Source organism: Anabrus simplex, chromosome 1 (assembly GCF_040414725.1).
Source record: "Anabrus simplex isolate iqAnaSimp1 chromosome 1, ASM4041472v1, whole genome shotgun sequence".
NCBI lineage: Eukaryota > Metazoa > Arthropoda > Insecta > Orthoptera > Tettigoniidae > Anabrus > Anabrus simplex.
In genome coordinates, this window is record NC_090265.1 from 1,634,625,877 (window position 1) to 1,634,639,835 (window position 13,959).

General features: G+C 37.4%; 1 protein-coding gene across 1 annotated transcript in view; it reads left to right on the top strand.

Annotated features, from left to right (window-relative positions):
* Gdh (glutamate dehydrogenase, mitochondrial) overlaps positions 1–356 on the top strand; it is a 135,200-nt gene extending 134,844 nt beyond the window's left edge. Inside the window, exon 9 of the mRNA XM_067138328.2 lies at positions 9–356. Coding sequence (XP_066994429.1) covers positions 9–125 — 117 coding nt within the window. The 3' untranslated portion in view covers positions 126–356. The remainder of the gene's footprint in view (positions 1–8) is intronic.
* Positions 357–13,959: the final 13,603 nt, after the last annotated feature.

Sequence of the window (13,959 nt, forward strand, 5' to 3'; positions counted from 1 at the left end):
TATTGTAGGCTATCATGAAGACAGCCATGAAGTTCAACCTTGGTCTCGATCTACGAACTGCAGCTTACGTTAACTCAATAGAGAAAATATTCACCACGTACAAAGAAGCGGGTTTGGCATTCTAAACATATATTTAGATCATTGAAATAGTTGTGTACTTAAATCATCGTTAATACATTCATCAGAGTCTACTTACAGAGGAGTGGAAGTCATATCATTATTTCTCATGCTTTTATTTTTCTGTTAGTCGAAGCTAGCTCATTCCAGATCCAAACGTGTGTCTTCGGTGATGGCTGTAGTTAACCTTCCCTCATCTGTATGAACTGTTCACAATAAACCACAGTGATGTAAGAGGAGATCTTTGTTTTTAATTTTGTACCCTAGTTTCCTTTAGTATAATTCAACCTTTTGGAGACTCCTTAAGAGCAAGTAGGTAAGGTGAATTCATTTCTCTGCTTTCATTTTTAACATGTTGTAACATATCACTTATCAAAAGAGTATGCAGCTGATGGTGAAGCAGTAACTGAAGACAGGTTTGAAACTTAAATGTTTTGAGTTTTTATAAATATTAGGGCGAGTGTTTGCGGTTTCGGTTGGTTTCCTGTAAATATTGTATGATAAATGATCATCAAGTCTGATAAGTCACATCAAAGTAATTTAAAGTACAGTTTGTTTCTGTTTCTATTGTAAATTTTATGTGTTGATCTAGTGTTACAATAATAATTAAACTTATGTTTTAATGGTCCAACTTTTCAATACTATATTATGCAATGTTTACATTAAATTTTAAATCTTCGAACTAGTTTTGGCCTTGGCTGGCCATCATCAGCCATAATAAACTGCACAAATACATCAATGTTATGGCTGATGATGGCCAGCCAAGGCCGAAACTAATTCCAAGATTTAAAATGTAATGTAAACATTGCATAATATAGTATTGAAAAGGTGGACGCTTAAAACATAAGTTTATTATTGTGATCACAATTCAATACGGATCAAAACCATGAAGTTTATATCCTATGATTGATCTAGTGTGTTCAGTTATTCCAAGATGGCATTGCCATTAGTGTCTTGTTCATCTATTATTGAAAATATATCATCTACAAATTTGGACCAAACACACATTTTTGAATGTACGTAGTATTGATTAGGTGGAAACTTCCAACCCTTATAATTGTGAATTGTAGAATCATCAATACGGAGAAATTAAACCAATATTGTATGAGGGCAGTAGCGATTAAGTAATAAGTCCCGCGCCTTCACCACAATACCATATTTACATGAATAATCCCCACCACCGTATAATACCTACACCCTAATTTTAGGAAGCTTCATTAAAAAAAAAAAAAAAAAAAAAACTAACATTCCTTCCATTGAAAGAGTAACATAGGCATAAACATTTCATATCGCTCTTTGGTTCCACGTGGTCTTTATGCAAATATGAACATTACGGATATAGCTACTTTGCCTGAACATATTTGAGATGATAAAAATGCATTATCACTGCTATAAAATATATTCGCCATGAAAATTAGCAAGTAGGTCTTACGTAACACGTATTTCATTAATCTGAACTTGCAATAGGCTCTATTTGCTGTAGATTGGAAGATTCTTTGTCTCTTGTATCACTAGAATCCTGTTCTAAATTCTAAATCAGTCACATTCCACATCTAAAACGCCTAACATGCGGTCTCTTTATACTCGGATAGTAACACGACCAGTGATGGATAATTTTTTCATGCAGTGTAAACACTTGAAACGGACACCTGCAAACTCTTTTGTTAGTTTTGCGATACAGTAAAACCTCCTTAATTCGAAATCGTAGAAACACAAAAATGGGACTTTGAATTAACCGCCAACTTAATTTAGAAATGCTAACCCTTGCCGCATTACTGTACTGTTTGCATTTTTAGATGCCTTGTACTTGCACGTAAACATCGTGGCTTAAAATAGTAAAATCCTTTTATTTACAACCATCTACTCAATACAATACAATACACTCATTGAATTATAAAATAATCATGAGGTGTCTTAAATAATGGAACATGTTTCGTTCGGCATAGTGAACATCGTCAGCCATTAATGTAAAAAGACTAGGTCAGGGCCCTGAGCTTAAAATGATCAAAATTGTGTCCTCATATTAAAAGAATAAGTGTCGTAACAAAAAGTAATGATATAACATTAGACTTAGATTGTAGCAATATGTACAGATTAACAGCAAGAATTTGTTGTGGAATACATTGAACGATGGCAGTCTGTGAAGTTAAAAACAATCGTGGGTTGTTAAAGTAAAAAATAGATATTGTGGACATTAAAATATACGTCAATGCATGAAGTGTGGATTAATTATTGAGGATGGAGTTCCTTCAGTTATGCAAAAACAAGAGTTGAAATAGAGTTCATTGAATAGTAAGAGTCCAAATTGAACCCGTCAAAAGGCGCATAACGATGAAACTAAGGTTGATATGACGTGATCTCCACTAGTTGCGAATTTTGTAGGAGAGATGATCTTGATGCCAGAAAGAAATAAAAGTTAACTAGTCTATATTCACGCGCTAGCAGTAAAACTAAAATCGTATGTAACATAGAACAGCAATAATGGACTCGTTAAGAGTAACGACGATCTTGAATATAAGGAGAGTTCTAGCAATTCTTAGATGAATAGAGAAGATTATGGCACAAATTGGAGTTTGGAATCTGAAATGAAAAGAAAAAGGGGGAAATGAAGATGTTATAATGGAAAATGAAAAAGGAGAAAAGAAAAAAAATTGAAAGAGGAGGCTTACCCTTAGGACTAGTGTGAGGTATCCACTAGCGTTGGCTGCGTGAAGCAAACTGGCGAGTAGCTTTATTACTGCTTCTAGTGTTGTATGTATACGTACAGGCGGGGAGCGAGTCATTGTGAAGAGGAGGGGCGACTGATTCGTTGGGCGGGTCGGATGTTCGTGGAGGGGGCGTCGCGTGAAAGGATGGTAGAGCAGTAGCTGTTGTTACAGAGGAAATATTATTAGCGGTTGTATAATTGAAAATTCTCAAAGTTGTTATTTATATTGAAAAGAGAGAGTAGTTCTGGAATTTTTTCGATTACTAGACTTATAATTTCTGAAATTTTTATTTCCATTAAAATGCTGGTCTAAGAATATGTAAATGTTCTCAAACTCTGTCATAAGTTTACTTTTATTGACGTATTTTAAGATTTGAAGGTCTTTTTCAATTGTCGTAAAACTGTGACCAGTTTCTTCCATATGGGTGCTCATGGCGGAATACTTTTTATGTTTTGAAGCGTTGTAGTGTTCAAGGTATTTGGTCAAAAAGCTATGTCCAGTCTGTCCGATATATGAAAGCCTATAGATACCAGAGTTCGAGAATTTATTGTGATTAATGTTAACTATATTTGAATTGAAGAATATATTACGGTTCGTGTATTGGGTTCTATAAGCGATATTGATATTGTATTTCTTTAGAGGGTTAGTAACTTGAAATAGGCCTGGGTTCATGTAGGTAAAGGCAGCATATTTCGTTTTTTTAGGCTTGTCCGGAATCAACTTGGTTGCGGTTTTTAATTTTATCTTTTTGATGATTTTATTAATCATCAAGGGATTATAGATATTAATTCTGGCCATATCTTTGATATAGTTTAGTCCTAAGGGTAAGCCTCCTCTTTCAATTTTGTTTTCATTTTTCCTTTTTCGTTTTCTGTTATAACAGAACTTCATTTCCCCCTTTTACTTTTCATTTCAGATTCCAAACTCCAATTTGTGCCATAATCTGCTCTATTCACGTAAGAATTGCTAGAACTCTCCTTATATTCAAGATCGTCGTTACTCTTAACGAGTCCATTATTGCTGTTCTATGTTACATACGATTTTAGTTTACTGCTAGCGCGTGAATATGGACTAGTTAACTTATATTTCCTTCTGGCATCGAGATCATCTCTCCTACAAAATTCGCAACTATTGGAGATCACGTCATATCAACCTTAGTTTCGTCGTTATGTACCTTTTGACTGGTTCAATTTGGACTCTTACTATTCAATGAACTCTATTTCAACTCTTGTTTTCGCATAACTGAAGGAACTCCATCCTCAATAATTAATCCACGCTTCACGTATTGACGTATATTTTAATGTCCACAATATCTATTTTTTAGTTTAACAACCCATGATTGTTTTTAACTTCACAGACTGCCATCGTTCAATGTATTCCACGACAAATTCTTGCTGTTAATCTGTACATATTGCTACAATCTAAGTCTAATGTTATATCATTACTTTTTGTTATGACACTGTTATTCTTTTATTATGAGGACACAATTTTGATCATTTTAAGCTCAGGGCCCTGACCTAGTCTTTGTACATTAACGGCTGATGATGTTGGTTATGCCGATCGAAACATGTCCCATTATTTAAGACACCTCATGATTATTTTATAATTCAATGAGTGTATTGTATTGAATAGGTGGTTGTAAATAAAAGGATTTTACAATTTTAATATATTATCTTCAATACGGTTCTATTATGAGATTAATTACGTGTAACATCGTGGCTTATCAAACTTTCTTATGATGAGGGGAGGCAATAGGACGTGTCTCGCTTCCGTCTGCATTGCAACACAGGACAGTGACTGTATCATTGTACGATTTCCCGCCATGACACTTCTCTCGTAATTCAGAAATGCCAACCTTTGCCGCGTCACAAAGTATTCTAAGACACATTAATGCATGTAATCACCTTGATTCACAGTTTAAAACCTTTCCAGTGCCATGGAAAAAAACTATTTCCGAAATGTATCCACCAAGGTGCATTTACATTTTTCAAATAAAGCACTTGGATAAATTGCTGGCAATGACGAGAAAAAAAAAACTATTCAAAGACGAGGACAAATTATGCTGGCTCCCCTGTGCAAGTGCTTTATTCATTGGATTACTGTACTGTTTGCATTTTTAGATTCCTTGTACTTGCATGGAAACATCGTGGCTTGTAGAGGGGAGGTATTCTTTCGCTTCCATCTGCATTGCAACACAGTAGTGACCCCATCTCCTTTAAAACCATAAGTCCGTTTGATCTCGGCATTAAAAAGAAAAAAGATTCAGTTTCATCGGCATTGACAGTATTGTTCGGTACGTACGAATTGATTATTATTATTATTATTATTATTATGAGCCACACTTCTTCACCAACTGTCGGCATCGCCAGTGTTCGCGGATTCCGCTTCTCCGCACACTGCCTGCTACGCGATACTGTGGCATTCCTTAAAAAGCTGAATGCAAACTAATTAAGATTTAGCAACTATGAAACACAGTGTAGACACACCGAAGCAAGTAAAAGTGTGGAAAGCTACCCTGGCATGTTCCGGAAGACTAGTTCTATCGTGTCTGAGAAATTTCAAATTTAAATTACTGTGTAAAACACTATTTTTCATAAAATGTAAAGGCAGTTTTGTATTAAAAGTGTGAATTTTTTTTTGTTTAAATATGACACGAGGGCAGTTTTCTTCCATCTGCGGTTATGCAAAGCATAACTGTACACCCAACATCAAAAACTACGTGACCCAGGAGTGTGTTGCCAACCTTGATGCAAATAAAATCTGCACCCCAATTTCGTGCCTTATATTATTTTACAAAAATATGCAGGGATTATTTGCGTAAATACGGTAGTTTAATTTAACATCTGTGGTATTGATAGCATGTTCATTGTGTAAGTTTTGAAATAGCGTAGTTTCTGTATGAATACAAAAGTTGTGTTTAGTGAGTGATGTATACGGTAGAACAGCGTATATTCATTCTATTGTGTATGCAAAGCATTCTTTTGTTAGAGAATGCCACTTTCGATTCATTCACAAATTTTGTAGCATCCTCCCTCCCCATAGAAATATGGCATGTAGTTTAGTGAGGAAGTTCTGCACCACCAGGTCCATTCTTAACAAGAAAACACTCAGGATGAACTACCTTAACAGAGCGAAAGCTTGATGAAATAGCTCTCTTGGAAAGAACTGACAAAATCCCTGTTGCGTCTTGCCGTACAAGTTGTGTCATTATCTTCTGTCCACGAAGCAACAAAACTGTTAAAAGCCAAACCGTACAAACTCACTGCTGCCCAACATTTAGAGGACCTGACAGTTTCACTAGGTTCAATATTGTTACTCTTTGCTTCAATCTGTTCATAATGGGTATGTTGACCCAGAACTTTTATTTTTTAGTGATGAGACAAGGCTGCACTTAAGTGGCTACATAAATAGTTGAAACAATCTCTGCTGGAGGAATGCAGAAAATCCCCACCAGCTGCATGCCCATCCACTTTACGATGTAAAGATAGGAGTTTGATACACAATAAGTGCTCGCAAATTTTCCATGAAACAATAAATGCTGACTGGTATATAGACCTCATTCTAAGGCCATTCTTTCAAGAGCTGTCAGAAGAAGAAAGGAGTAGAGGTTGCTTCGTGCAAGATAATGCAAGGCACACACTGCTGATTGGTCTATGGAGATAATACAGGAAATTTTCAAAGATCATATGGTTAATTATCCTGCTAGATCTCCCGATTTAAATCCCTGCGATTATTACCTGTGGGGGATGCTGAAGGGAGAAGTGTACATGAACAATGTGCAGAGATTTGCCAAATGTCTGCAAACCTGTTTACGAGGTGTCAGGCATGTTTGACAGCTAAGGGACAACATTTTGAACATCAAATGTAATGCCAGGTAGGTTTTAGACTGAGTTTCACTAGAAATAGCTTTCTGTAAATGTGAATTGCTGTGATGTAGTGGGAAGGAAAGGCACATGTTATACCGGCTAGAGACCAGACGTCACTGTACCAGCCATGCCGTGCTCTGAGTGGTGCTGTAACCAAAGCTAACAGAGACCCTATATTATAAGTATTTTGCTTGCTTTCTTAGTGTGAAATCCTTGTGTAATATACAGTATTTCTTTCCTGTGATATGGTTTTATTTACAGAATATGCTGTATATTTCTGTTGATATTTTAGCCTGCCTGGTGACCATGTTCCTTAGGTGTCAAGCCTCTGTTTAACACCGTGGTTAGCCGGTTCAAGAAACGTTGGTGGAAAAAGTTTTCAGTCAGAATATTGTCCAGCAGGGTAGAAGAGGTGGTGGTATAAAATTTGTAATCACTAGATTGTGTGTCAAAACCCTCGATTAAATCCCAAACCTCTTCGCAGTGTTCATATGAAGTAAGGGCATATGCCGCTGTTGATAGAGATTTGGCGGTCAGATGGAGACATTAAGCCCTGCTCATATCCCTTGGTGCTGTTCGACAGGAGTAGCCCATGTGCTGGCACTGAGTTTCACCCTCTCCCTTCCTAATATTATATATCATGTTACTCATTTCATCCTGCCTCTGATGAGATTGACGTCGGAAATGTCATCTGGTCTTAAAAATTTGCTGCAAAATTAATCTCTCTTCATATTGGACATTTTTGCAGTATTTTAGTGTTTTAAGTGTTATATTTCGTGTTTTGACAGACTAAAAACTTATTTTGTCTTTTGGATCAGTCTATAATAGATCAGCACAGCTGTGCACATCAGTTGATGATTGTGTTAACTTGTATCACAAAACTTTCATTCTGTTGTGGTTATGGATTGATTCTGCCCAATTTGGCATGCAAGCCATCTCGTGAATCATTGCAGGAAAGGAGATTAAAAATTTGTGCGATCATCAAGATAAACAAACTTGGTTTTGTCTGTACACTTAAATTTTTCCCTAATAGTTTGTTTCTATCTCAGACTAGGTATACAAAAGTATAAAGTAGGTTTAGTTTTTGTCTGTCACATCATTTCAAGAAAATGGCTAAAGAGAATTTCTCAAAACTTGATATTAAAGTTCAAGGATAGCCAGCCAGGTTGTGCACTAGGCTGTACAGGGTATCCGAGAAGTCCCTGTACCCCTAGTTTCATACGTTTCATATTATTATGTTATATTATGGCATGGACAATTGAGTTTGTATAATTGGGGAATTCAATAGTTTTATTGGTATTGGTATACCTGCTGCTAGCGTTGTCAGTCTCATTTCAGTTGTTAAGTCTTGGCAGACGTAAGTGGACACAGCTACATTGTTCAGGAGCGATTAGTGGCGTGTGTGTGGGTGCACAAACGAGCACATACGGGGCAAACAATGACAATGATAATGAGTGCATTTAGAGATCGCTTTGGCAAACCCCCACCTCGTAAAGCTACTCTGCTTGATTGGGAGAAACGTGCGTTTGCCTCAGGCAGTGTCAAAGACAGGCCGCGTAGTGGACGTAAGAAGATGCGGGAAGAAACGTGTGCTATCGTTGCTCAATCAATTGAGCAGTCACCATTGAAGTCCATTTGCAAAAGAGCAGCTGAACTCAAAGTACTGCGGTCAACACTGCACGACCACATTAAGAGAGATTTGAACATGAAAGGATTTAGGCCGATGCATGTGAATGAATTATCTGACAATGACATGGAGCAACGAGTTGTAGCCTTCAGTGCTTTGTTGGCACAATTCCGAACTACTGTGTGTCGCTCGAGTGTTATTTTCTGATGAATGTGCGATATATCGCAGTTCACATAGGAGGAATGTAGTTTTCTGGTCTAAGGAAAATCCTCATTATGTGCAAGAGTTGGAAAGAACCCCCCTCATGTTATGGTATGGGCCGGGATATCATCACGTCACTTGTGCAGACCGTATTTTTTGATGGGTTTTATACCTGCCAACCCTTCAGATTTACCCGGAAACTTTCCGTTTTTTAACTCTTCTGATTTTCCGATTTATTTTTCATTCTTCCTATTTTTGAACAATATAACCTCCAGTACAGTCAATACTCTTCCGCTAGGATAAAGGATAAATTCTTGTGTGCTTCACAACATTTTCAAGCGTTTTGATTTGATGCATTATTTTGTGAGTGTATCATCCGTCGCCTCAGTGTATCGTGTTTCATGCTCGCTACAGCAGCGTGCGTGCTTTATGGCTGGGGATTTGGGACGGCAATAGTCCTACAAGCGAGAGAGGCTAGCGAGCGCTAGTGACACGGTTAATTGAGACGAAAGAATGAGTTTCATATTGTGTGGTGTGCGCTCTATTAACATTGTTTCTGTGCGTAATTTTGTTGGACTTGTGTACCATGTGTTTTTTATAGCGGTTCTATGCTTTTCCCCGTGTCAAAGTCGTATGTTAATGATGTATGAGACATACCGATCTATTTTGTATGTGGTAGTTTTGCGTATTTCAGTGCATTTTTGTTTATTCTTACTTCATAATTTTAATGAGTTGAATGTATTTCAGGGAGTTGTATCGGTGACAGTTTCTGGTATTTTCTCTTCACGTTATGGCCATGAAAACACAACAAAAGTTATCTCCAAGTGTTCAGAAATACCTATAAAATTAAATTTCTGTTCATTTTACAGTCTAATAAAGGAAACTACCGTATTTACACGAATAATCCCCGCACCCTAACTTTAGGTAGGCTTATTTTGAAAAAATGCCAACATTGATGCAAAAAAAAAAAAAAAGAAGCATCCCAATTTTGTGCCTCAAATTTTTTAAAAAATGTGCGGGTATTATTCGCGTAAATACGGTATTATGCGAATCACTTCGGGAGATAAATTTTATTTTGAGTTATCGAAATTTCGAGATATACAAAATACCGTTTTTGAGCATTTATAGCACATAATTGAATCATGTATCTACGGGCTTTTACTGAATGCATTATGTTTAACGGTACTTAAAAATATACAAAGAAACCATTTTATGGCATCATTTTAATTATTACACTTATTATAGTAACTTTTTAGAAGATAAGACACAGTACATACAGTTGTGAAACAAGAAACATAGCTCCATTAACATGGTTGGAAAAAAAAAATCCGTTAGTCTCTCCTGTTTGTTGCGGTTAAACTTTCCTCCCTTCACGTTGAAACTTCTCGTCAATACACGCAGCTGAGTTTCATAAATGGAGTTTGTCATCCGCGACTTCTGGGGTTGCTTTCATACGTGACCAGTAATTAATTGACACCTGAGAAGCGGCGAGGATTTGCCGATCACTAGAAATTCGGCTTTTTCGGTTGCCGTCATATTAGTTTCCAGCTTCACTGGAACCCTTTCTTTACTTGTTAACTGTTCCTCACAAACCACGAATGCCGTATTGCACAGTTAATTTTGCACAAAATTTGAGTTGCAGAGTATTTTTTGCCTCAAGGGAGGAAATGTTTGCTTCGAGAAATTGAGAAATTAGTGTAACCGAATTTCGAGAATAGAGAAATAAATACACTTCAAGAATAGGACAAACGGCCGAAAAATCTAAGTTAGTTCGAGATACTGAAAATTTGAGTAATAGGGGTTAGAGATATCGAGGTTCGACTGTTTTATTATTCGTATGTATGTGTCATAAATGAGTGATTAGGTAAATTTTCTTGTAACCATTTAAATGTTTTTTTCATTTAAGATTTTAAATTGAATGGTCAATTCACATTAACTGTAGGTATGTATGCTTTTTATCCTGTCCTTTTTTCACTTAGACCGTAGCACAAGATATGTGATGAAATCCAAGAATTAAAAAATCTTCCTATTTTTGATTTGTAGAAGTTGGCAGCTATGGGTATGTGAATGAAAAATCTTATTTGCGTATGTTACAATCTTGGTTAATACCTCAGCTTCAAGACAAGGGAATCATGGGTCATGTGTGGTTACAGCAGGATGGGGCTCCAGCACATTTTGCTATTCAGGTGCGCGAGTTCCTTTTCAAGGCCGCTGGATTGGCCGTAGCTCACCAACATCTCCAGCCCCGTTGAAATGGCCACCACGAAGCCCGGACCTTACCACGCCAGACAACTCATTATGGGGAATAATCAAGTCCCATGTAGCTTCAACAGGACTAATGAAGAATTGCGCCAAAGTGTGGAGAAAGCCTTTCGTTCCATAACTCCTGAGATGCTCCGCAAGATGTTAATGAGGACTTGGAGATGGATAGAACTCTGATGTGTAAGGCATGATGGTGCACGTACAGATTCCCTGGATTCATAGTTTTTATATGTAAGGACTCCACTATAATACGAAACGTATGAAACTAGGGGTACGGGGACTTCTCGGACATCCTGTACATCATGCGATTAATATCAGTGGCGTAGAAATGTTACGGGGGCCAAAACGGAATGTCAAATTTCTCCATTTATATTAGCTACATTGAAAAACTGTAAATAATAAGATGTTCAAGATATAATATTTTATGGTTCTTGTGTTTTTACTGAATGAGGAAAAATAATGAAGAAAATGGCGATTATTGTATTTTTCATAAAGATCCTATTATTTCTAGAAGTGTCCGCCTCCGAAGTGTAATGGTTAACACTATTAGCTACCATCCTCAGAGGCCTGGGTTTGATTTCTAGTGCTGCTACAGATTTAAGAATGGCAAGATGGCTAGTATGTGGTTAAAATGGTACATGCAGCTCGCCTCCATTGGGGGTGTGCCCGAAAAGAGCTGCACCGCCTCGAGACAAGTACTTCATCTCCAAGTATCGGTTCTATAATAATACATAGGTTATTTTTTAAGGTCTGTTCTTCAGTAAAAAACAAAACTAGTAAAGATATTGTCAAACTATTTTTTTTATTTCACTCCTTGCACCTTAAGCTATTTTTGTACCTCCTTGTTTAAAAATTTGTCCTAGTTTCTACTAACTTGTTCATGCCCGTGTTATGGAACTTGGCCGCCTGTGAAGACAACCAATCTTCAACTGATTTTTTTCACTTCTTCATCGGTGTCAAACCACTGACCAGTGAGAAACCCCTTCAGGTAGCAGAACAGGTGGTGATCACTCTGTGCAAGATCTGGGCTGTATGGTGAGTGGTCCATTTTTCTTCCATCCAGAAGATCTGATTAACCCCTTAAGCGAGGAGCTCGCTACACACCGGCTCGCTCCCAGGTGGGGAGCGATTTCTCTGATTGAAGAAAATATTTAATTACTTGATTGAAAACAATAATAAACTAAAATGAACTATTAAAGGGCCCTACGAGAAATAATTACTTGAATATAATGTATTGAATTCTTGAAAAATCCTTTTATTTTGATTTTTCAATACTTTGTGCAAGAACGTAATAAGTGCTTTCATCCTGTGATATCGAGATTGCTTCTTCCTTATAGTAAAGCTCTGGTTTTCATTTATACAGTAACTATTACCCGAATATTTTAGGCAGTTTACTAACAATCTCTGCCTGGAAATGTTTCCGTATATGTAAATTGTAGATTACAAAGTTTATCTATGTACTTAAACGATTTACATTGGAATAAATTATAATATGCATGAAATTTTCTGTTATGTTGTTTAGTGCTTTTGAGAGATCAAGTTTATATAGCCTACCTACAATTCATAACGGACACACACGGACTATATTACACTACAATTCAGGTAATAGTTACAATATTTAGTCTTTACAGTGTTGTCTCTTACAGCTGTTCATTATGATACACGCGGAAGCAGATCATGTTATATAACCTGTCTCGGCTTCGCATAATTTATATGATTCCATTCGTATATGGTATGTAAACTTACCACCATAGGCACCCTTTCCATACCAAGAGGTTCTCATCAATTGGCCCGTTGCCATCAGTGTTATAAGCTTCTTAAAATTTTCCTACCAGGTGGTCAAATACTGGATTTATCTTATGTATTTTGGGAGGGATTTGTCCATTATTCACCTCATTGTCAGAGATATGTAAAAAGTTGTGGAGGAAAATCTTATAAAATAACAATAATAATAATAATAATAATAATGTTATTGGCTTTGCATCCCACTAACTACTTTTACGGTTTTCAGAGACTCTGAGGTGCCGGAATTTAGTCCCGAAGGAGTTCTTTCGCATGCCAGTAAATTTACTGACAAAAAGCTGACGTATTTGAGCACCTTCAAATACCATCGGTCTGAGCCAGAATCGAACCTGCCAAGTTGGGGTCAGACAGCTGGCCAGCGCCTCAACCGCCTGGGTCACTCAGCCCGGCAAGAAAAAATCTCTTCTGTGTCATCAGCTCATAGGAAATAGACGTAGTGAAAAACAGATTGCGAGATATATAGCGTCACTGAGCTCGATAGCTGCAGTCGCTTAAGTGCGGCCAGTATCCAGTATTCGGGAGATAGTAGGTTTGAACCCCACTATCGGCAGCCCTGAAGATGGTTTTCCGTGGTTTCCCATTTTCACACCAGGCAAATGCTGGGGCTGTACCTTAATTACGGCCACGGCCACTTCCTTCCCACTCCTAGCCCTTTCCTGTCCCATCGTCGCCATTAGACCTATGTGTCGGTGCGACGTTAAGCAACTAGCAAAAAAAATATATATTTAGTGTCCTAATTTAGGTTTCTGTACAATCCCCTGTGGCAACAGTATGGCCATAGGAAGCTTTATTTGTTCGGACCCGGTTTGATCTCGACTCTTTCGTTTCATCTTACTAAGCTGGGTTTTATGTGCAATTTTCTGCTGGGCATCTTTTGTCTGTTCAGCTATGTTCTGGCATATCTCGTCATAAAAAGTTATTGAATTATTTTGCTCGGTTTTGTTTTCTTAAAAACTCTCCCTTTACATCACGATGGAATTTTGGATCAAAGCGAACTTTGTCCATTTTCAGTATAAGTTGACGAACTTGCACTGGTTGGATTGTAATCAGCATTATCATTATCACTGTCATAATTGCTACTTGAACTGGAATCTAACAGTGTTGTCTCTTTCGCGACTACTGAACATTCGCATCAGGTGGGCCCGAACCCTGTACATTTGAGCCTGAAGTACTTATTCTAGGTAAGTTCCTGTCACGAATTCCCCTTCAGCAGAACTTACTTCACTAAGATCACTATTCTCCCCACTAAATTCCAACATTTCGTTTATCATGACCCGTAAATCATCTTCCTCTAACAGTGGGGGCCAGTAAAATTCATTTTAGACATTTTAGCGGGGAAAATGTAAGAAAAAGGATCGAGTAGAACCCTGGTCTC